The sequence below is a fragment of the Oryzias latipes genome, chromosome 15, assembly GCF_002234675.1.
Source record: "Oryzias latipes chromosome 15, ASM223467v1".
Classification (NCBI taxonomy): domain Eukaryota; kingdom Metazoa; phylum Chordata; class Actinopteri; order Beloniformes; family Adrianichthyidae; genus Oryzias; species Oryzias latipes.
The window spans coordinates 26360545-26382015 of NC_019873.2; the positions used below are offsets into that span (position 1 = coordinate 26360545).

Consider the following 21471-nt stretch of genomic DNA (forward strand, 5'->3'; position numbering starts at 1 on the left):
TTGCTGATTTTCAACTGTATTATAAAAAACTCAATTTTTGGTTGTCATTGTTATAATTACAGTGGTGCCTTTGGTAATTGGAGCACTCGAGGAAGTAACCCCCAAGCTGGAGGAGTGGCTACAACAGATACCTGGAAAGACATCAGATCTCTCAGTCCAGAAAAGCGCAGTGCTAGGAACAGTTAAGATACTGCAGGACCCTCAAGCTCCCAGGCCTCTGGTAGAGCCTGGGTGAGAAACTGAACAGGTTCTTATTTTATTGCTTTTAAACAGAAACTAAGAAGAAAAAAAATAGAGTGGCACAACTCATCTAGAAACAATAATTTTTAATAGATTGTCACAACTTTGGAAAACAAAAAGGAGCATATATATATATATATATTAATAATTACTTTTTTGGATGACACATCTGCAAAATAAAAAAACGTAATTAAAGCGGAGACATCAAACATAATATTTGTTCATTCACCCAACTTCTAAGAGCAAAATGAAGAAAAAGAAAAGAAAAGTTAGTATTTAAAGGACTATAAAACATACCAAAATATAATGTGTTTGGTCAAAGTTGCACAGCTACCTTCCGTCTCAACAGCTTTTTTTTTCAAAACAGCATTTTTTAGCAGAACGTTTTTGTTTGTAGTACTACTTAGAAAAGTTTTTACTTGTACACCTTTGTTGCATAGTATTTCAAAATATTATTAGTATTACTGGCTTTATTTTTTTTCCACAATGCCCATCGATGAATGAGTTTTTCCTTTTCTCTTAGCAGATCATGGTCCATATGTTCTGGTTTGTTCGTGCTGAAACATGGACTCTAAAGGTTTTCACAGTTGAGAGTAAGCTTATGAAACACATGTACACACATGTACACACATGTACACACATAGACAGAACAATAAGCTGGCCATTAAAACCAGTGGAACAGGAGGGAAACCAGAAGGCGTTCCAGGTTAGTACTTAATAACCTTCATGAGTTCTTGCAGCAGTTTTTGTACCGACTGTCACAACAGACGCGAAGTGTCATTTGAGCCTTGATCCGCCGCCGTCCCATCAGTCACCGTGTCCTCGTGACTTAGCGAATCACTCGACAAAAGAGGAGTGTCCACTGTGGATCTTAGGGAGGGGTTGGAGGAGATCACCACCACGTAGCGGTCGCTTCCCTCATCATCCTCGTCCTCCAGGTGTCCGTGAACGTCCGCTGTGACTACAGTGTTTTTTGCTGCCTTATGGCTGCAGGAAGGGGAGGAGCTTAAGACTGGCTGCTCAGCAAACAGCGCGTCCCCGTCGGGGTCCTCCTCAGGAAAGCTGGTGTTGATATAAATGGTTTCTTCTCTGCTGGTTGTCTCCGGAAGCTTCTCCACCAACTTCTCCAACATTTCCCGCAGTTGGGTAAACAAGGGGCGGTCCATCGGGTCCGTTCTCCAGCAGCTATACATGATCTCATACCTATAGGCAGGAGTGATGTGAGTCATTTGATGTCTTCTGATTATGGATAATACAAATATGATCTTTCATTTCTGTAAAACCCTATTTCTGAATTTACTTTTTCCAAAAATGTTAATTATAAGAAGTTGTTTGTTGGAATCAATGTTGATTTTATTGTTAGATTAAGATATAGTTTATGTTATGTTGATGGATAGGGAGGGAAATCTAAGTATCTGTGCTTGTAAAACAACATTTAATTTGTTTTGCTTCAAGATTGAGTTATGAAGGGATGTGGTAAACAGCATCCAGTAGTTTTTCTATTTAAATTTCTATATATACTTTTTTGTCTGGGCCCAGTACCAAGTTCCTCACAGCTCGGTACAATGGGGATCACTGTTTTAGGGAGCTCATCTCTTTTACTACCCTGAAATTATTTAAAACAGTAACAAATCAAGTCTTGCTTTCCTAACAGAAGGGCAATCATTAAAAAACACTTAAAAACTCAAATTTTCATATGCAAATCCTCAATTTAGGTAAATTACAGTTTTTATTAAAGCACTTATTAAAGCGCCCTGCGACAGACTGGCGAGCTGTCCAGGATGTCCCCTGCCCCTGAGTGGCGGGGATAGGCTCCAGCAGCCCCGTGACCCGGAAAGGGACAAAACTGGTTTAGAAGATGAATTAATTAACAAAAAAAATGAAAACACTTTTCCAGACATGGTTTGTTAAAAGTAAATTCATCAAACTAGTACAGAATTAGATATATAAGATAAACAGAACCCTTGCATTAGTTTGTTAATTATCTAAAGGGATTAATTAATTATTCAAATATACTTGTGTTTAGTCATAAGAGATGGAAATGTAACTAAACTGAATCCTTAAAATGCCATTAAAAAGTATGAATTTAGGTTTTGCAGGAATAAAACTGCAGGACATTATTGTGGAATAATTGTTAACTATTCAAGACAAAAATATATTTTAAAACATAGACACATAAAGTATTTTTAGTTTTTTGTATTTTACGTTTTTGCCAATTTTGTTTGGATGTTTTGACTTAAACATGTTGAACTCTGAAATAGGAGGATTTTCAAAGGAAAAGAGAACTTACAGTTCATCCAAACAGTCTGGTGGCTGCTTGAGTCTGTGCCCTTCAATGAGATGGTCATAAATCTCGTGGTTCTGCACTCCGGGGTATGGCGTCATGCCGCGTGTGGCAATTTCCCACATGGTCACTCCAAACGCCCACTGCAAGACACAAAACATCACACTAAGTTTCTGTTCTGCTTTGTGTAAAAAATAATATTTTCTACTAATTTTTCTTTTTATTTTGCTTTGTCATAAAAAAATAGTTTAAATGTAAAAAAAAAATTGTCAAAACTAACAATTAAGATTCATTTATTAAGAATCTACGGAGCCCTAAACCTAATATTAAAAAGAAAATAAATAAATTGTACACTCATCATAGCATTTTGTGTGCACAGATTGCTATTTTGTAGCCACATACTGTATAATTGGCATTTTGTGTGCTCAAGTTAGCATTATTTGCACACAAATTTGACATTTTTTGCTAACAAATCACAAATTGAGAACACAAAATGCTAATTTGTGTGCAAAAAATACAAATTCATGTGCACAAAATATCAATTTGGGTGTACAAAATACTAATTTATGCGCACAAAATGCTAAAAACATTTTTTTTTATTTCTTGTCTAAGAATCGGTTTCATTTACATAAATATAATAAACAAAATTACTATTTTCCAGAACAATAAAAACAAAATAAGTAAGGAAAGTTAGAAATCTATTAGAAATGACACTCATTGACTCAGATCAATGACTGAAACAGAAAAAGAGAATCTAAGGAGTCAGTTCTTCTTTTGGAAACTATTTGGGGGTTTTACAGGGACTTTTGTTATACTGTAAATGATGACTTCTACTGACCACATCGCTCTTTACAGTAAAAACTCTGTCAGCCAGACTCTCCACTGCAATCCACTTTACGGGCATTTTGGCAATTCTGCCCTGCCGGTAATAATCCCCGCTGTAGATCTTCTTCGATAAGCCAAAGTCGGCCACGCAAACGGTGTTGTCATCACGCAGCCTGAAAGATAAACACAATCTTACAACCGCTTTGGTTATAAATCGTAGTTTAATTTTTTTTTTTTTTAAAAACCTACATGCAATTTCTTGCTGCCAGGTCACGATGTAGAAAGTTTCGCCCGCTAAGATACTCCATCCCCGCAGCAATGTCCACCATAAACTTCAGGAGTGTCCGAACGGGTAAAAACTGCAAACAAAAACACACAAAACATCATTATTGCTTCAGCCTTTTCCATACTTGTGTTTTCCAGTGAAACTTTACCAGCGGACTCTCTCCCAGGCGCGAGCGCAGCAGGTAGCTGTGTAGGTCTCCGTACTTCATGAAAGGTAAAATGACCATGGGTTTGGGGGAGTGTCCTGAGCCTGTTTCCAAGCACACACCTATAAAGAGCAAATAACAAGGTAAAAAAAACACCTGCAAAGGAGCAGATAGGAAGTCATATTTCCTTCCTACCGATCAGTTTGATGACGTTGGGATGGTCGAAGTCCTTCATGCAGGCTGCCTCGTTCAGAAACTCCTCAATCTCCCTCTGAGAGAAGCTGTCCACTGTTTTACAAGAGATTCTGGTCTTACTTGTGCACTTTTAGGTGTATTAATGTGCATCCAAAGCTAAATACTCACATTTCATTGTCTTCACAGCAACTTTTTCAAATGTGTCATCTTCTTTCTTTAGATGTCCCTCAACCACGGAGCCAAATTCACCTGGTGAAGAAGAGATCACAATGAATCTTAAAAGATTAAAATATTAAGATTTAAAGACCCTCTCTGATGAAAATGGTTTTTTTACATATTCCTGTCGCATTTTTCTGACAACGGAGGACATATGTAAAGAAAATTAAGCTCAAAACTGCATTTCTGATTATTTCTTTATTCAAATTGTTGTGAATAAGGAGCAGACAAATGAATACAGTTGGAAAAAAAGCTTATTTGTGACGTAGAAAATACTTTGGGTGGTCCACTGCATTCTGACAACTCAGAGGTGAATTTCTAACGAACTATGTCCTAGTAAATGACTCTGGGTTTTTTGGGTTTTTTTTAATTTGAGCTAAAATTCATGATTAACCCTTGTGCTATCTTTGATGACCCCACCCTTACATTGACGTGTTCTCCCTACCATGAAAAAGGTGGGTAAAGGTGGAAAGTTTTCATGTAATCCAGTAAAGATCACAAATCATTGAAGAAAAAAGGTTCAGAGCACTGTCTAGTGGGTCTAGATGACCCAACTCCCAATGGTAAAGTGCCTAGGATAGCACAAGGGTTAAAAGACCACTGGTAAAAAAGATCAAAAGATAATCGGAGTGGGACATTTTAATATTGTAATCTTTTATAAAATAATATAGACTTTAAAAGGCCTGCTCACCCTCTCCGAGAATCTTTCCTATTGACAGAACGTTCCTCTGGATCATCACATCCTGCAGTTTCTCCTGAAGTTCATCACTAACGCCGAGGTTTCTCACTGCAGACAGACAGCAACGGATCAGTCCACATAACAGAACCTTCAGGCTTTTCTTTTGGACTCGTCAACATACATGTGACGGCCACTGCTGATCGGTTGTAGGTTCTCTGGTTGGTGAACTGGATGATCACCTCCTGCTTTTCACCGTCTCCACACTCTAGCCTGTAGGGGGAGACAGAGAGCAAGACAAAAGAAGTCCTCTTTAAAAAACAAACCAACTCCAGAGATGAGATGCAGCCAAAGAGGTTGGGCCTATGCTCTGTTTTCCTCTCTGAATAGCAGTCTGTGACACATCCCTGTTCATATCCTTTGATGGAATGAGTCACAGCATCAATAATAAAAGAGTTAGCACGGTTATAACCGTTCCTAAAAGCAGATAATGAGAGTTAAAAGGAAGAAAAGGAAGTGTAATAAAAAAAAAGTATAAATAGAAACTTTCCTTTGTTTTCTGCTGGAAGCTAAAGTTACAAATGTAGAGAAAGACTTTGAGAACAGAAAAAAATCAGAACTAAAATATGGGAACAAGTGAAAAAAAATGAACGTACCAGAAACAGAAGCTGGATTTTATGTGGTGAAAACAGGGAGTCACCCAGAGGATAATCACCAGAAGGAAGATGCCAAACAGCACGGCCAGCACAGCCAAAACGGTGTAGGGGACCCCTGTGTCAGGATCAGGGGGGGGGATCACCACGGCTGCAGAGACAAGTAGAAGAGACGTTCAAATCTGAGTTCAGTTAAAGACCCACTCAAATGAAAAACATGGTTTTGGTGTTTTTAATACGTTCTTGTGGCATTTTCTAAATATAAAAAATAATCAAGCTCCAAACTCTGAGTATTTCTTTACTCAAATCATGGGGAATCAGGAGCAGACAAAATTAAAATTCTGTTTAAAAAAAGAGCTTATTTGTGACGTAGAAAATACGCAAAGCGGGCCACAAGTTCCCTGCACTGAACTCTTAGCAACGAGGAGAGGAACGGGGGCGGGGTTGCTCCATGCCAACTGTCCCACCCGCGATTTGAATCTAATGAACTACTACTGCTCTGCAGAAACTATATCCTACAAAATAACAGGGTTTTTTTTGATAGAACTGCATAATCCTAATAAAAAACAAACAAAACCAAAAAACTTGGAATGCTTTGAAAATAGATCCAAAGAGGATCAGGAAGGGACTTTAAAGGGTCTAAAAGTCAAACTAAGAACTGCTTTTGTAAATAACCTGTTCGGAAATGTTTGCAGAACCAACCCTCACAGATCAGCTGAGCCTTGGTGGACAAAGTCAGCAGCTCAAAGATCACCAGTGTTGGGTGAATTACTTCAAAACAGTTAATGATTACTTGACTTTAGTTGCTGGATCAAAATTGTAATTAAATTACTTTACTCATTAGCCATATGAAAAAGTAATTCACTACTTATGTCAGAGCCTACAAATCACAAAGTAAGGAAGTAACAAGGGTTTCTGTAGTCCAGTAATTGTAATTAATTACCAAAATTCTAATAATTAAATGACAGTTATTTCTTACTTTGTAGTCCGTTACCCCCAACATTGAAGATCACATAACTAGCAGATTACATAAGGGGGCATCTTACTGTCTGCAGGCACAAAGAGGCTCTCGGGGGGGCTGGACATGCCGGCCCCAGCCTGGGTGCACGCTGCCACCACCACACTGTAGGTTGTGTTTAGTTCCTTCACAGGGATGAAGACCTCGGTGTTGGCAGTGTGAACCTGAAATAACACAAAAACATGCAACATTATTTGTCTGTCAACCTTAAAATCTCCTTATTAATCAATATCTCCGTGGCGAGATGATCCAGCGTGTTTCTAGAGCCGTATGCCTTAGTCACAACTACCCTTACAGGCTGTCTGCGGGTGAAAAACGGGCAAACCTTTAGTTTTTTTCTATACAACACGTTGCGAGCAGCAGGTCATAGAGGACACTTATACCCTTATAAGTAAGGGTGAAGTAGGTGAGATGCAGGCGTGTCGTACAGATTTTTCTTTCTTTCAACCCCCTTGAAACCTGCAAAGTGCGCAAGGAGCCCGTTAGTGCTCTTCACATGCTAAGTGTTCCCTGACGGTTAGGAAATGAGGATATTAGACAATTAGAGCATAATGTGTGGGCTTCCAACGGACACGTATTACGTGCACCCCCGTGCGTGCAGCATATGTGCGTGGTCAGTAAGGAGCAAATACTAACGATAAGGGCACCATATGACAGCATCACCTGCGTCATAATTTCGTGTCATAAGGGTTGTAGAGAGGGGTGGCCGCATCCTAAAGGGACCGCGGGTGTGTCTTGCAGATCCCTTGAGGCTCGTACGGTCACCTTAAGGGGCGTCATGAAAATAGAACGCTCCATTTACTGCAACCTTGATTTGTGGTGCGAGCCACCTACGTGTGAGCACCTAACAGATTTGCCCTTTTTTTTGGCGTGCTGACAGTCTGTATCCACCAATAAAGCGGAGCCGGTTGAGCAGATATCTCAGACTAAATGTGCATTTTGTGTTACTTGCAGGAAATTTGGCATGGATGAAGTTTATGGTCCATGAAGCATGCTAGCCACAAGAAAAATCTAAAATTTGTAAAGATGGCGGCCAAACACTCAACAGTTACAAAAATATTCAATGTCTACGTGCCCCAGTCTCAACAATATAGGCTGTTCATGCACAAAAGACAGTCTTTAAACTTGAGAGGAACCAACAGAATACTATCATATTTTCAATATTTTTATTTTAAAATCTTGGATTTTGTCATGGCCATTGTGCTTTCCTGAAAAAGGGGATTCTGTGGTGCATGCATGCCAAATTTGGTGCTTTGACCACAAAATGCATGATTATTTCAATAACAGGCTCCACTAATAAGGGCAGTTAAGGCTTTACAGGTTAAAGATGCTGTAAATAAAAAAGAAAAGTTTCTGCTGTTGAAAAAATTCTGAGATTCACATGTTAAGTAAACTTTTTAGTTTCCTCTTCTAACTTGAAAATTTCTCTTTCCAGTAAACCCCTTATATATCTGCAGCTACTTCCGGTGTGAAGCCCTGCAGCGTGGGTGTGAAGAACACCTCCAGAGAAAAGGGAAGGAGTTCAAGTTTCAGGATGAGCTCAAAACATGTGATGGAAATAGCCCTGCATTTCTCAACACCACACGGTAGCATCTGGGATCATTGTGCTTGAAAGAAAAAGTGCTGACAAGAAGCGGATGACGTCTATTATGTCTATGGCATATCTAAAGACGGATAAGAAGTCAGCAAATGTGGGGAGTCAAGCTTGAAAAACAGAAGCTGATGACTCTTGAACCGCTGGCCTCTTTCTAACATAAGCAGGTGGATCTTAGCCGGATTATTCCACACTTTAAACTGCAGTAAAACAGAATTAAATCATCTGCTTTTGCACATTTATAAAGGAATTCTACCTGAAAAACTATGCGCCATCACATTCCATAGTGTCTGATGACTCATGATCACATGTCAATTTTTACACCGTCAGCTTCCTTTAACTGCAAAACACACAGGAAGGGCAGGAAACGTGCTATTGTTCTCTAATGCACTGACTAAAGCATGAGCATGCAATAACAGCTGTGCGGGCAACTCCATTAAATTATATAAATAAGATCCATTAGAATAAACTTTTCCTGAAATAATTCCTGAAATTAATTAGTTTTCTTTGGTGACCACTCAAAATTCGGGGGGAAAAAAGATGCTTTTTAATGAGAAAAGTTTTTGAAATAAAAACAGAAACGAGGAAGGTCCCATTTACCCTGTAAGTAAAACTGATAAAAAATGACTCAGAATGGCCATAAACTCATCCATAACATCCTTATTCTTATGTTGTGTCACATAAAAACAAGTCAAGTTTGACAGCCTCTAACAGAAAAGAATATATGGAGCTGCAATAAAAAAAGCCTGCATGCCTTTTTAAGGCGACTTCTGAGGAAGCAGGTTGAACTTTGAAGTCTGACCCATGGATGTGAGGTTTTTATTAAATCCTCAGCTCCAGTGATATTGCTTTGCCAGCGCCTGACCTCTGCCTGCCCGATCCTGCTTTAGCTCTGTGGACTTTTAGCTGGGTTTTTACTCCTGTCAACCCGTCCGTGTAAATAAACCTGCTGCACGTGGAACCAGTCGTCTGCCCGTTGCTGACAACCTCTTACAACTTCTCTCTCTTCAAACTCTTCAACCTCTTACAAACTTACAGATCTGCTGATCTGTAAGTTTGCCTATTTAAGTGCAAACGCCTCCATCTCAGCCATGTTTGATGGTCTTTATGCTACGACGGGCTCATCGAGGATCAGTCAGACACCCAAAAGGCATTCCAGGATCTTCCTCTTAAGGTCACCCTGTAGGTTTCCTGCAGTAACTCAGGAGGTTTTCTAAGCTCTCTAGAGCAGGGTTTTCCCAAATCCAGGCCTCCAGGGCCAGTGTCCAACATTTTTTCCAACCATCCTGCCATTGAAGCTTCTTATTGGCTAAACACACATGATCTAGGTCATCAACAGCAGATAAGGCAGGATTCCTGGAAAACTAGCAGGAGGCCGGCCCTTAAGGGCAGAATTTGGGCACCTCTATTCTAGAGGACCCAACTCAGGACCCGTGATAAAATCTTGAACCTTCCCTCTGCAGGCAGGTCTCAGTACTTTCATTAGTTTTAAAACTTCCCTCTCAAAGACAATTTGAATATGCCACATTTTCAAAATATCTGAAGGAATCTATGAAAGCCAAAACGTGGTACACCCTGCTTGTACACCTTTAGTACACTCAGAATTGACTGATCATGCCTCCTTTCAGCACTTTGGTTGGGCATGGGGGGTAAAATAAACTCCTTTCTGCTAAGACACAACTTTGATTTCACATAAAACTGAAGCTTTATGATAGCACTGCAATGACCGAGATAAACAGAAGGTGGTGACATTTGTAAAAAATACTGCATGCAGTTCCTTTAAAGACTTACTCCAATAAGGACATTATATAAAGAAACTTAAGCTTGAAACTGCTTTTCTGAGTAATTGTTTGCTCAAATTGCTGTGAATTAGGAGGAAAAACAAAACAAATGCTGTTTGAAAAAAAGTGTAATTGCTACGTAGAAAATACAAGATTCCTGCTCCACTTGATTCTGATAGATCCAGGGGTGGCGCTAGAACATTTTATATAGGGGCAAGAGATTTTGGAAGGGTGGTAAAACACCAGAGTGGAAGGCCGTATTTATTTACTATTGTTTTTTTTTCATTCATTTTATATTCCCTTTTTTCTCTTTTGGGGTCACGGGGCTGCCGGAGCCTATCCCGGCCACTTGTGTGCGAAGGCCGGGGACACCCTGGACAGTTCGCCAGTCTGTCGCAGGGTAGAATGTCCTCAATCACACACCCATTCACTCTCACACCTAGGGACAATTTAGAGTGACCAATTAACCTATGAAGCATGTTTTTGAGCGGTGGGAGGAAGCCGGAGACCCCGGAGAGAACCCACGCATGCACGGGGGAGAACATGCAAACTCCACACAGAAAGGTCCCCCATCGATGTTCTGGTTCAGTTCCCCCAGCCGGGACTTGAACCAGGGGCCTTCTTGCTGTGAGGCAAGAGTGCTAACCACTGCGCTACCATTACTATTGTTATTGTTTTTATTTCATTCAAAATCATTGTTTTTTTATTTCTGCATTGCTTAAAGAATCTTGTATTAATGGTTTCCGGCCTCCGCTTGCCCCCCCCCATCGCTCTACTCCTGAAAAGATCCACAAACATCTTTGTTTTCCTCGTCCATCTAGATCACAACAAATGTTACGTTGGGGGGTGTGAGGGGCTTTAAGCTTTAAAGAGAGAGCTTAATTATGGGTGGCGGGAACGGGGGCGGTCTCACACTCAACTTAGAGGCAATTTTCTAATGAACTGCTGCCGCTCTGCAGAAACTATGTCTGTGAAATTGACATAAGTTTTTTTTGTTTTATTATTTTCTGGCTAAAAACGGCATAATCATAATTAAAAGACCACCAGGAACACTTTGAAAATAGATTAAACGTTAATAGGAGTGGGTCTTTCAATCAAACATACATGCAAGTTATCAGTTATATTTACTGCATTTGGTTTGGGGACAATGCTAATCTGTCATTTAAACGCCAGCAGACCGTCTGGTCCTCATCATAACAGGCTGCCACAAGGAAAAAGTATATAAAGCCTAAAGACCTTGACAACATCCAGTCACGTTGTGACTTTGTATTTATTTGTTTTCAAGCTTGGATTTCATTTCACTCCTCCTGGATTCCTACGCTTCTATCGATAAAATATTTGAGCCGCGGTTGTCAAGGATTTAGGTTCTCCTAGAAGAAGTGTTTTCAAACCAACAATCTCAGAGTTAGGCGGATTGTTATATTTTCATAAACTCAATGATCCGTTTTCAAAAAGCGCTCTCTAATTTGAAAATATCAACAAAATAAATCCCTCATGCAGACACACGGCAGCACATCCGCTGATTTAGTCTAGTTTAGGAATACGCCATTGTTACCTATCATGCCCGTCTATAATCAGCCTTCATTTCTATGTTGCTCATAAATGATCTGTAAGCTAAAAAAACGTAAATTAAAACAGTTTGAGGGCAAAAAATGTTGCAAATTCTCATGTGATACAAACTGCTCAACATGGTACCAGAACTGAGATTAAGTGTCCAAAATAATTGACTTCTTTAAAAAACTTGTCTTGATTTTGTTGAATCACACTATCTCTGTTCACTGTTAATCGGTTTATGCATCACTTAAACAAAAACTGAAAGGAAAATATAACATAAACAATGACTAAACCTCTAAATATTTTTCACAGAGCAGCTGAGTTCGGTTTCTGCTTTTGAGGATGTGGGACAGAACATGCTGAAGATGACGGTCTGACTGTGTCCTTCTGGGAAGTTCCTTGGGAAATGCAGCAGCAGCAGCTGCAGTTGTGGCTGAACTGCATGTGCAGTGAGTCTGTGGTTGCGGCGCTCACCTTACTGGATCCTGTGCTGTATTTCACAATAACATCGTAACCACGGAGGACGCCGTTCATGTTCTCCTCAGGAGGAGGCTTCCACTTGATCATCAGCCAGGACTCGTTCAGGTGCACGGTGACATTTCGGGGATAAACCGATGGCACTATGAGCGAGATAAGGAACAGTAAAACACTGATCAGAGGATGAATGGGATTGAGTCAAATCTTTATTTAGAAGGATGACGCCTTTATTGATTAATATCTTTAATTACATGTTGGAACGTGCACTTTTCTGTCTTCAAATCAAATCTTTCAACCAAAATATCCCCTGTGGTGGTTAGAGGAAGGAAACCGGGAGCAGCTCCACCCAGTAGGAACTTAGTGTTTTCTTTGTTAGGCCACACCCACTTCCTGAGTGACCCATCAAAAAAACATTTACAGATTTACTGAACATCACATTTCTTTCAGGGAGATTTGAGTCACAAACGCTATTTACTGTTCTGATGCTTTCCCTTTAGAATGGAAAAGTACGTAGTTTATTATAATTACTGTGCAATTCTAAACCACAAACACAAAAATTGAAATACTGAAGCTTAAGTTCTACATAAAAATTCAATGAATTCAATCTTCTTTTTAGTCATCGGATCCCATTTTGCACAGAAGTCAACCTCCCAAAGCGTCCAACCTCCTTCGGCATTCACACACCTCCTTCTGTGGTGTTGCTCAGGATCCACGCTGTGACAGGAGAGGCCCCCACCTCGTTGCTACAGGAAACACTCATGTTGTACCACGTCATGGCCTTCAGGCCCGTGACTTCACAGTGAAAAGGCGGCACCTTTTCAGTGATTGATCTGGTGATCATCACCTCCCCTTTCCTCAGACTCACCTCCTTCACCTTTTGGGAGACGGGGAACGCAGGTGAGTGATCTGACCGTGCCAAAGAAAATGCTGGTGGTTCAGAATAAAGGACTTACTCTGATCTGGCATTGGGTGATCGGGGAGAAACCGTCGTGCCCAGGCGACCACGTCAGATTCAGCTTATTGGACTGCCTCTCTATCACGTTAACATCCAACACAGGACTCGGCAGAACTATGAGACACCAGAGAAAATATTTTATTGTGACAATAGTGAGCTTGAAAGCAGCAATAAAAGGCTTTAGTTACCTTTGATGTTAACTTTCCCTTCACTTGACGTGGTGAGGCCTCTGGCGTTGTGAGCTTCGCAGCTGAACTGGGTATACTTGTCAACACCTGCAGGTAAAACATGAGGTTACGGCTGTGTCTCACTGCAGCTATGTACAATTAGCGCATATTGCAAGGATGAATTCATTCATTTTGACATTCAGAGCACTGAGCAGAAATCACATGGCGTCAGCACCGTGGTCAGCGCCTGCCGTGGCCCTCGCAATGCTTTGTTTTAACAGTCTGATTCCCCTGGTCCGCACCAGTTCCAAGTCAGCTGCTAGGCGCAAGGCATCTGAGCAGGGGTCTACCCCTGGTGGGGGAGACCCGCAACGCCGCACGTCCAAACTCCCGATTTATATCCCTGTCACGCAATACACCAATCGTGCATGAACCATGCGTGATTATTGCGCTGTTTGTACGCAATGCAGTAGTGATTCGTGCATCACTTATGTAATTTGAACATGATATGTGGGCCGTAGACGTGATATAAAAGTTGAACGTGGAACGGCTGCAGAAAACCACAAATTTGCATAGGCATCTCGCAAGGATCACGCACAATTGTGTATATCTCACGTACGTAAAGTCTCAATCGACCAAACAGCTCAAAACCTAGTTCTCGTAAAGACCTGTGGGTCGAAAAGTTGTGGGCGGGACTGCTTGCGCTTGTGTGCCCACCTAGCTTATTTTGAATGTCACAAATAAGCTCTTTTTTAAACTGCATTTTTTTCGTCTGCTCCTGATTCACAGTGATTTGAATAAGGAAATACTAAGAAATATGATTTTACACTTAAGTTTTTTAGGATATATACAGAACTCCATCATGAGGAAAATGCCACAAGAACATGTAAAAGAAACAACAACAACATTTTCATCAGAGTGGGTCTTTATGCCTTTTACTTTAAATCTCTCATTTGTTCCTCATAAATGTTAGCTCAAATTCAGCCAATTTATTAGGATAAAACATGGTCGCAGCCTGGCTTACTCCTATGCAGGACTCACACTTTCCCTTTCCAGCAGCAACAGTTGCATGCAGCTACAGCAGGACCGGGCCATCTTTGAAATAATGGTCCTTTTGTCCCCATCTCAGAAATCTTTCCACAAAGCTGACCACAGAGCAGACCGTGACAGACGACTAGAACCAACATGGGAAGTGTTGTTTTCATGGCAACGAACGTCAGCACCTCAGTGCGGTTGAAGCCACATCTCTAAAACTTCTTAACCACAAGTTGTTCTGTATCAAACCGAATCATAAATACTAAATAATCTGAAATGAGAACAAAGAAACTGATGAATTATATGCAGGTCAAAGTATTTCTTAGATAGGCTAAACAACACAGAGTTGTTGTTTGAAAAACATTCAGCAAAAAGTTTGTTGTTTTCTAGAAGCAAGTAAACATGACAACTTCAACTTCCTCTCTAAAAAGAGTGAAGTGGGCGTTCTGGAGTTGTTCTGAGTAAAGAGACAAAGATTCAAAGCTCAGTAAAAGACTCACTCTGATGAAAAATGTGGTTTTAACATGTTCTTGTGGCATCTTTCTGTTGATGAAAGACATAAGACAACAAAAAATAACAAAGTATTTTTTCCATTTAAATCGTTGTGAATCAACAGCAGACGACAATACGCTGTTAGAAAAAGATCGTTATTGAGGATGTAGAAAATAAGTTGTGCGAGCTTAAAGTTTTCTGCCTCTGCTCCATTCTGATGCATCCACCTACAGACAAATAGATTCAAGTACGTCTTTGTTTTCCTCATCTGAGCTGGAATCTGGATCAAAAACTGTACGGCCAGATAACGACGATAATCCTCGCCATTTTTGTTGCACAGATAATGTTAGGTTGTGGGTGTGAGGGGGCGCGGGAAAGAGTGTAAACAGCTCTCAGCTAAGGGGCGTGGGGTTGCTTTGCGCCATTGGTTTTGCCCACAACGAAGAGTCAAACTTCTAATGAACGACTGCAGAAACTGTGTCCTAAAAAAAACACGTTTTTCGATTTTTGTTCAAATCAGCATAATCCTAGTTAAAAGTCCACTGGGAGCGTTTTAAAAATAGATCAAACGATGATTAAAGAGGGACTTTACAGATTCTAATTTGCTCTTTAAGGAAAAGAAACAAGTAAAAGTCTAAATCAGCCATTTCTGCTTTCACTCATGTTGGTGGGTGGAACAAAACGAATAGAAAATCTCCCTAAAATGTGAAAGTTAGGACATTTCTTTAGGAAGCGCGACTGAGCTGGGGGTGGGTTGAAACAGCCGACATGTTTCATGTGGAAATCCAGCTGTTTAGGACCAACATCCTCTAATTACATGGTTTTGGGTTTTTCCATCTCCGTCAGCTGCTTCTTCTCAGTCACATTCAGTTGCATCGTTTCAGTTTTCCGCAGCTGTTTGCCACATTTACAACATCCTCTTAAAAACAACAAAAAAAGGCAAAGGCTGTTGTAAAAACAGAATTTATAGACCTGCCGCTTCTGATCTGTTTAATTCATTTATGGTCAATTCTGTTCTTTGAGTTTCATTGTGCAGGTTTTTAAATCTAAAAGTTAAGGAATGCCTAGAAACATCCTCCAACTGTGTTCACCCCCACAAAAAAGTCATCTGATGTTCTCTAATTGTATCAGCAATCATAGATAAATGCACTGGAAGTGAGTGAATGCAGAGCAGCGGCTTTAAACTCTTTGTTTTGCTTGTGTTTTCAGCGAGGCCTGCTCGTCGGCTGCAGCCTGCCAGCCTTTGCGTCCATCCCCTCCCTGCTCTGTAGCGGGCCGCCCCGTGAATGGTGGCTTTGTTTGCTGATCCAACCCCCGAGCAGGCGCCCCGTGCAGCCCCCTCAGCCAGAGCCTTTGCACATAGTGGACCAGAGCAAAGCTCTAAACCTTTAACCCTCTCCGTTTTTGGCTTCACAGGACTGCACAGCCTGCAGTAAAATCACAATGAGGGGGTTAGAGTAAACAGAGCAAAGGTACGCTTCCAAAAACATCTGTTTGCTCTTAAGTAGACTCCCAGTTAGGCCCTGAAGAAATCTTTAGCCTAATTTTAAATTTTAATTTTAACTTTTATCACCGAGAAACTCCAAAAATGTTTACTTTTATAGAAGCATCTCAAACAGAGGCCCTTAAATTAAAACTCATTCAGGGTACCCAGAATGCATGTTTGCTTACCAAGTATTTAAATTTGCTCCATAACAAGATTATTTAGCACACAAAAAATGATCTACATGTGAATGTTTTTTCTCTCAATTGATCCTGTATAAATCCTGCAAACTTCTGCAAATGAATGTAGTAAAATATCATTATTCGAGTGTGTGTCCACATGTATCTCACAAATATTCATATTACAAGCAATAAAACAAGATGTGCTTTAAAACATTTTCCATGCTGCAAGCATCATTACAACATTATTAACTCCCAAAAGTTGTCAAGAAAATTACAAATCAGAAACTTCCGGGTTGAAACAACTGCGATTCTATAAGTTAAACAGTCTGAGATGAAAAACAATCAAATCAAACGCGGATGCAGTCTGTTGTCTTTTTTGGGTAATTTTGATGAAATTGTGCTAAAATTGTGTTATTGGGAAAATAATTAGAAGAATACCGAGTGGAATTTAATTGGCCTTTGTTCATCAAATTAATTATTTCCTTGCCTCTTGTTTGCTCCCTTTTTGGAAACAGCATTAACTGGTAAAATGGGAGCCACCACATGGACAAAAGTAACCGGCTTCCAATCAGCCCTATCAAAAACAAATGTCACATGACCTCTCTGCAAGTTTTTCTCCGACAGTCAGTAGATAAAACTGGAACTTACTTCAACTTCCTGAACACTGATAAAAACCAAGGACTGTGACGAAGTTTTTTTTTTTTTTCTATTGATATTTTTTTTCCACAAAAATGGTGTAGAGGAAAGCCTCTAATTTCAACCATGAAAAATGACTTTATTTCTTTACATTATTATGATTAACCCACTTAAGAACAGACAAACAGTTATGTGGCGTTTCTTTTGTGTTGTGTTTAGGTGATTTTGTTTACTTTTTTCTGTTCATAACTTACTGGGTTTCACTTGTTACAGTGTTATTAGCTTTGAATCCTAAGTAAATGCAAACCAAGTGATCTTTTCTGGCATATATATACTTATACATTGGAATTATTTTGTCTGACTCAAAGATTAAAGAAAGAAAACAGCCTGCTGACCCCAAAAAACAAAAAAAAAAAACTCTGTACTAGCTGCTGTTTTATTGTATTTAATGACCAATTTTATTTTCTTGGATGTTAGTCTACACTTAGTAAACTCTGACCATGCACCATTATCCGCTATTAACCTTCAAGACAGCAAAAAAAGAAGCTGCTTCAAAGCATGTGTGTGCTGAGGCAGCAAAGACAAGCAGAATAGAAACCGCAGTTAAGACGGCAAACTGTTGATGCCATTTTTCATGACCGGTCCAAAAGTCTCTGTCAGAAAAAAAAAGCAGACGGTGGAAGATGTCTCCGCTTTAATTCTAGCAAAAGTCTATTCTGTAATCAATTTATTTATAAGGACTTCAAAACATTCCTTAAAGTTCCACTTTCATCATCTTTTAATCTATTTTCAATGCATTCCCAGTTACAAAGTCAAACAGCCTGTTTGGTTTTCTAGGACATAGTTTTTCTGCAGGGTGGCAGGATTTACACGCTTTCCAGCTAGTTTACAGTTCCTCACAATCCCGACCCAAGATTAGCGGTGGAACAAAAACGGCGAGCAATGTTGGAGCTATCCAGTTTTGATCCAGAATCCAGCTCAGATGAGGAAAACAAAGACGTTCATGGATCTGTTTATCTGGCATTGGATGCATCAGAATGGAGCAGAGTAGAGAGCTTTTGGCCCATCCAGCATTTTTTTGTCTGCTCCTGATTCACAACGATTTGACTAAAGAAATACTCAGAAAGGCAATTTAAGCTTAATTATTTTTTAATATGTGTCCTCCACCATCAGAAAAATGTCAATTTTTTTTATCAGAGTGAGTCCTTAAAGCTTTTTACCTTTCAGGACAAACAAGCAGTGACAAGAAAAAAGCCCCGAAGCTGATCCCTGCATGTCCTCCTCAAGTTTGTCACAGGAACAGAGGAATGTTTCCTCAGGGTCTCACCTGGAACATAGAGGTTGCTGGGAGAGTCCTGAAAGTCACTATATGACATTCCATCACGAAGCCAACGGATCTGAACGGGCTCTGGAGGTCCTTCTGCTACACATGACAGATTGAAAGGCGTGTTTCTCGTGACGTTCACGTCCTCTGGGTGTTTTGTGAACATTGGCAGGCCTGTGAAACAAGGGAAAAGCGTTGACGTGCCATAACCCCCTTATGGCATGCAGGCATGCAGGGAACGGAGTGAAACTCACCTTCCACTTGGAGAAAAATGGGCTGCGACTCTATTGTTTTATTGTTGATACTCAGACTGCAGCGGTACTCTCCAGCATCAGCTCTGTGCACTGAATTGGTGCTGCAATTTTGACAAGAAGAGACATTACTTTTTGCCCTTTTTATCACAAGACCTTTGTCATGTATCTGTTGAGGATGGAACCTACGAAACCAAGGAGAAAATAGTTGAGACGCCATCTGCGACGGTCCGCAGCTCACTGACTTTGTGGATGTTCTCGGGCAGCTCCTCGCCGTTCTTGCTCCACATTATGTTCAGTTCGAACATAGTGCTGGGAATGTCGATGGAGCAGTTAAACTTAGCTTCATTACCCTCGGAGAGCTTGATGAAGCGGGTGTCGTGCTTGAAGTGCAGCTGTTCAAATTCCTCTTTACTGAGGTCAACTGTGGACGCATGGCGAGGTATCACTAAAGGCTCGGAAGTCCTGCCTTGCCGGGTCAGAGAAGGCTGAGCTGCTAACAGAGGAACATCATACATCTCACTGAAGGAGGCAGCTGAAGGAACATCCTCATACTTCTTTACAAAATAAAACATCTAGAAAAATAGACTTGGAATCAGAGCCTGGAGGAGACAAACTCTTTGAAATCTGATATTTCAAGCACAACATCCCAAATATGCTAAACAAACCGTGACGTTTTCTTGATAAACCAGATGCAAATGCAAAAAAAAGAACCTTTTTTTCAAGGTTAAAAGCAACAAAATTGTTTCTAAACCATCTAGAGATTATAATCCGCTCATGAGAAATGGCATTTAACTCTTTCCAGGACTGTAAGTCCTTGCTGGTTCATCCCAAGGTCAGACGATGCGTTGAGAGCCGAAGAAGCCAATCGTCGTGCATCAGACTCTTTAGAGAGTTAAATGTTTTATCTTAAAGACAGTAACGTTTCTACATAAAAATGTTTGCTATGCATCACTTGTTTAGACATTAGGTAATGGGGCACAAGAATCTTTAAAAAATCAACAAAATACAGCTTATTAAGTGGAAAAACGTATACCAGTTGTCATGCACAGGGGTAGAAGAGTCATAATATAGTATGTTTCACAAACACATTACAGTTACTAACTCAACTCTTCTTAATGTTTTTAGTAAAGTATCAGCTTTTATCTGACAATTCTCATCTTTTACTTGTGTTTTATCATATTAAATAAAGTTTTATTGTGTTTTATAGTGTTAATCTCTTTGTAGCTTGAAAAAGATTTGACTTACTGTAAATTTGTAGAAAAATACTGAAATTAACATTACAAAACGATTTTTTTTATTATTTAAAAAAGATGTAAGAGAAACAATACAATTATAATATACTATAATGCTACATTTTAACTTCATTTTTTAGTTTTCTTTAATTTACTTACTTTAAAACATTTTTACAGAGGTTACTCTAAATTAAAATAAAAACCGAAAGAATTCAGAACAGGATAGTTTTGTACAACTTAAAGATGAAAAGATTTTATTTTTTTTGCCACATTTTTTACCACTTTTGTGAGTTTTGATCAACTTTTTTTTTATCACTCTGCAGTCCTTCTAACACATTTTAAGCTTATCTGTGGTATGTCAGATACTTTGAACTGCCTTAACCTGTAACCCTGCTTCGGATAAACTTTGATTAATTCTCTCAGTGACAGAATCCAGTTATTGTCCAGGTCCTGGAGCAAAGGCCAGACGTTCCCCTCTGCAGTAAATTCAGATGACACTTTCAGGGACACCGGTAGTCCAGGAAAACGCGAATTCCTCCCTAAGAAAAATAAACAACTCACCGCAGAGCGAGCCGCTCAGGAGGAGAAGGATCGCAGCCTCCGTCCAGGGAAGAGCGCGGCAGGCGGACATCTTTACGGCTCCTTACTGACCCTCTGCCTCAAAACAACTTTGAATAAACCTGGTCGACCTGGAAGATCGAACAAACGCAGCATGACCCGCGTGCGCGGATTCCACGCAGCCTGTGTGAAGCTTTAGACCAGAGGCAGCACAAAGTTTAGTGCTTGGAGACGTCAGAGATCCCGCGGAGGAGGCGGGTCCCTGAACGCAGCACAAACAAACTTCAGACCTCTGTTTACTCTACATGTATAAGTTCATCAATCTGTGTATCTTCTGTTTTCTTTAATATACTTACTTTAATTAAAAGAAAGCATAACTTTAACTTTAAAAGGAAGAAAATGACCTTAAAATGACGGAAACTGCTCCATCATGTGGTCGGTTATGGACATGCAAGTTAAACTGAAAAAAAGGAGAAAAAACTTTATTCCAGCAAAACGATTCGCCTTTTTTTCCTATTTGCACCAGCCCTTATAATAAGTATTTATTTTTTTACTTGCTTAAACATGAAATTTGGTTCATTTTAAATTATTTAATCAAAAAATGCGGCAGTTAACTGATTTGGAAAAAATCCAAACACATTTTTCTTTGCAATAATCTGATTTTATATCTTCCATGTATGCCATTTTATCTGATATTATTCTTTCCTACCGCTAACTTTATGTTAAAAAGCAAAAAAAAGACGAAGAGAAAAAATTATAATATATTGTTGTCATAACCTTCTGGTGAAATACAAGGCTAAGGTCAGATGTTTACCATGTGAAAGCCATTTTTCTGCAAGAGGCAGCATAGGGAATACTAACAAAGCCCAGTATTAAGAAATGTAACAGAAAGTTTGAGTCGCAAGATTATAAATGCAAAGCTATTAGTTTATTAATGGATTGAAACAAACTAATACTTTACAACAGATTTCTAATGTAGAGGGTAAACCAAACCGACCTGGCTTGTCAAGTTTCAGAAGTTCAAGAAGTTTAACTTTTATTTATTCTATTTTTTTCTGTCCCAACATAATCTTATCAATTTAAACTAATTCTATAATTTAGACCCTCAAATGAGCTCAAATTCTACTTCTTAACCCAGTAGTTAGTGGGTTAAGGAAGAGCTGCACATAAACCATCAAAATAGGTTCCAGAAATAAAGTTGTTTTTAAA

At 39.7% G+C, this 21471-nt stretch overlaps 1 protein-coding gene and 1 long non-coding RNA gene across 4 annotated transcripts; one reads left to right on the forward strand and one right to left on the reverse strand.

Moving 5' to 3' along the window:
• Nucleotides 1-311: 311 nt before the first annotated feature.
• mertk (MER proto-oncogene, tyrosine kinase) lies at nucleotides 312-20491 on the reverse strand. 3 transcript variants are annotated; one of them, XM_020709703.2, is made up of 19 exons: nucleotides 20266-20491; nucleotides 18659-18962; nucleotides 18473-18573; nucleotides 18222-18392; nucleotides 13088-13174; nucleotides 12898-13013; nucleotides 12629-12818; nucleotides 11942-12087; nucleotides 6567-6702; nucleotides 5524-5671; nucleotides 5052-5140; nucleotides 4883-4978; nucleotides 4144-4224; nucleotides 3976-4068; nucleotides 3784-3902; nucleotides 3599-3711; nucleotides 3363-3522; nucleotides 2531-2667; nucleotides 312-1443 (listed from the first exon to the last, which is right to left on the reverse strand). In XM_020709703.2, the coding sequence occupies exons 1-19, from the start codon at nucleotides 20333-20335 to the stop codon at nucleotides 999-1001; spliced, it is 2802 nt and encodes a 933-aa protein (XP_020565362.1). In that variant the 5' UTR covers nucleotides 20336-20491; the 3' UTR covers nucleotides 312-998. The 3 variants fall into 3 exon arrangements, with proteins under 3 accessions (XP_020565362.1, XP_020565361.1, XP_011482957.1); XM_020709702.2 differs by having other exon boundaries at nucleotides 18659-18965; XM_011484655.3 differs by having other exon boundaries at nucleotides 723-1443; nucleotides 3599-3708; nucleotides 18659-18965; nucleotides 20266-20490.
• On the forward strand, nucleotides 12764-16071 carry LOC110016541. Its single transcript, XR_002291872.2, has 2 exons — nucleotides 12764-12841; nucleotides 15803-16071. It is a non-coding gene; the product is annotated as an uncharacterized LOC110016541 (long non-coding RNA).
• Nucleotides 20492-21471: the final 980 nt, after the last annotated feature.

What these genes read in the sequence shown, in the direction of transcription:
- mertk (XM_020709702.2), bottom strand. Translation starts at nt 20,335, where the DNA reads ATGTCCGCCTGCCGCGCTCTTCCCTGGACGGAGGCTGCGATCCTTCTC. An exon ending in ACTATTTTCTCCTTGGTTTC is followed by an intron (nt 18,574 to 18,658) that starts GTAGGTTCCATC and finishes TCAAAATTGCAG; the next exon opens with CACCAATTCAGTGCACAGAG. An exon ending in TTACTGTAAAGAGCGATGTG is followed by an intron (nt 2,668 to 3,362) that starts GTCAGTAGAAGT and finishes TGTGTCTTGCAG; the next exon opens with TGGGCGTTTGGAGTGACCAT.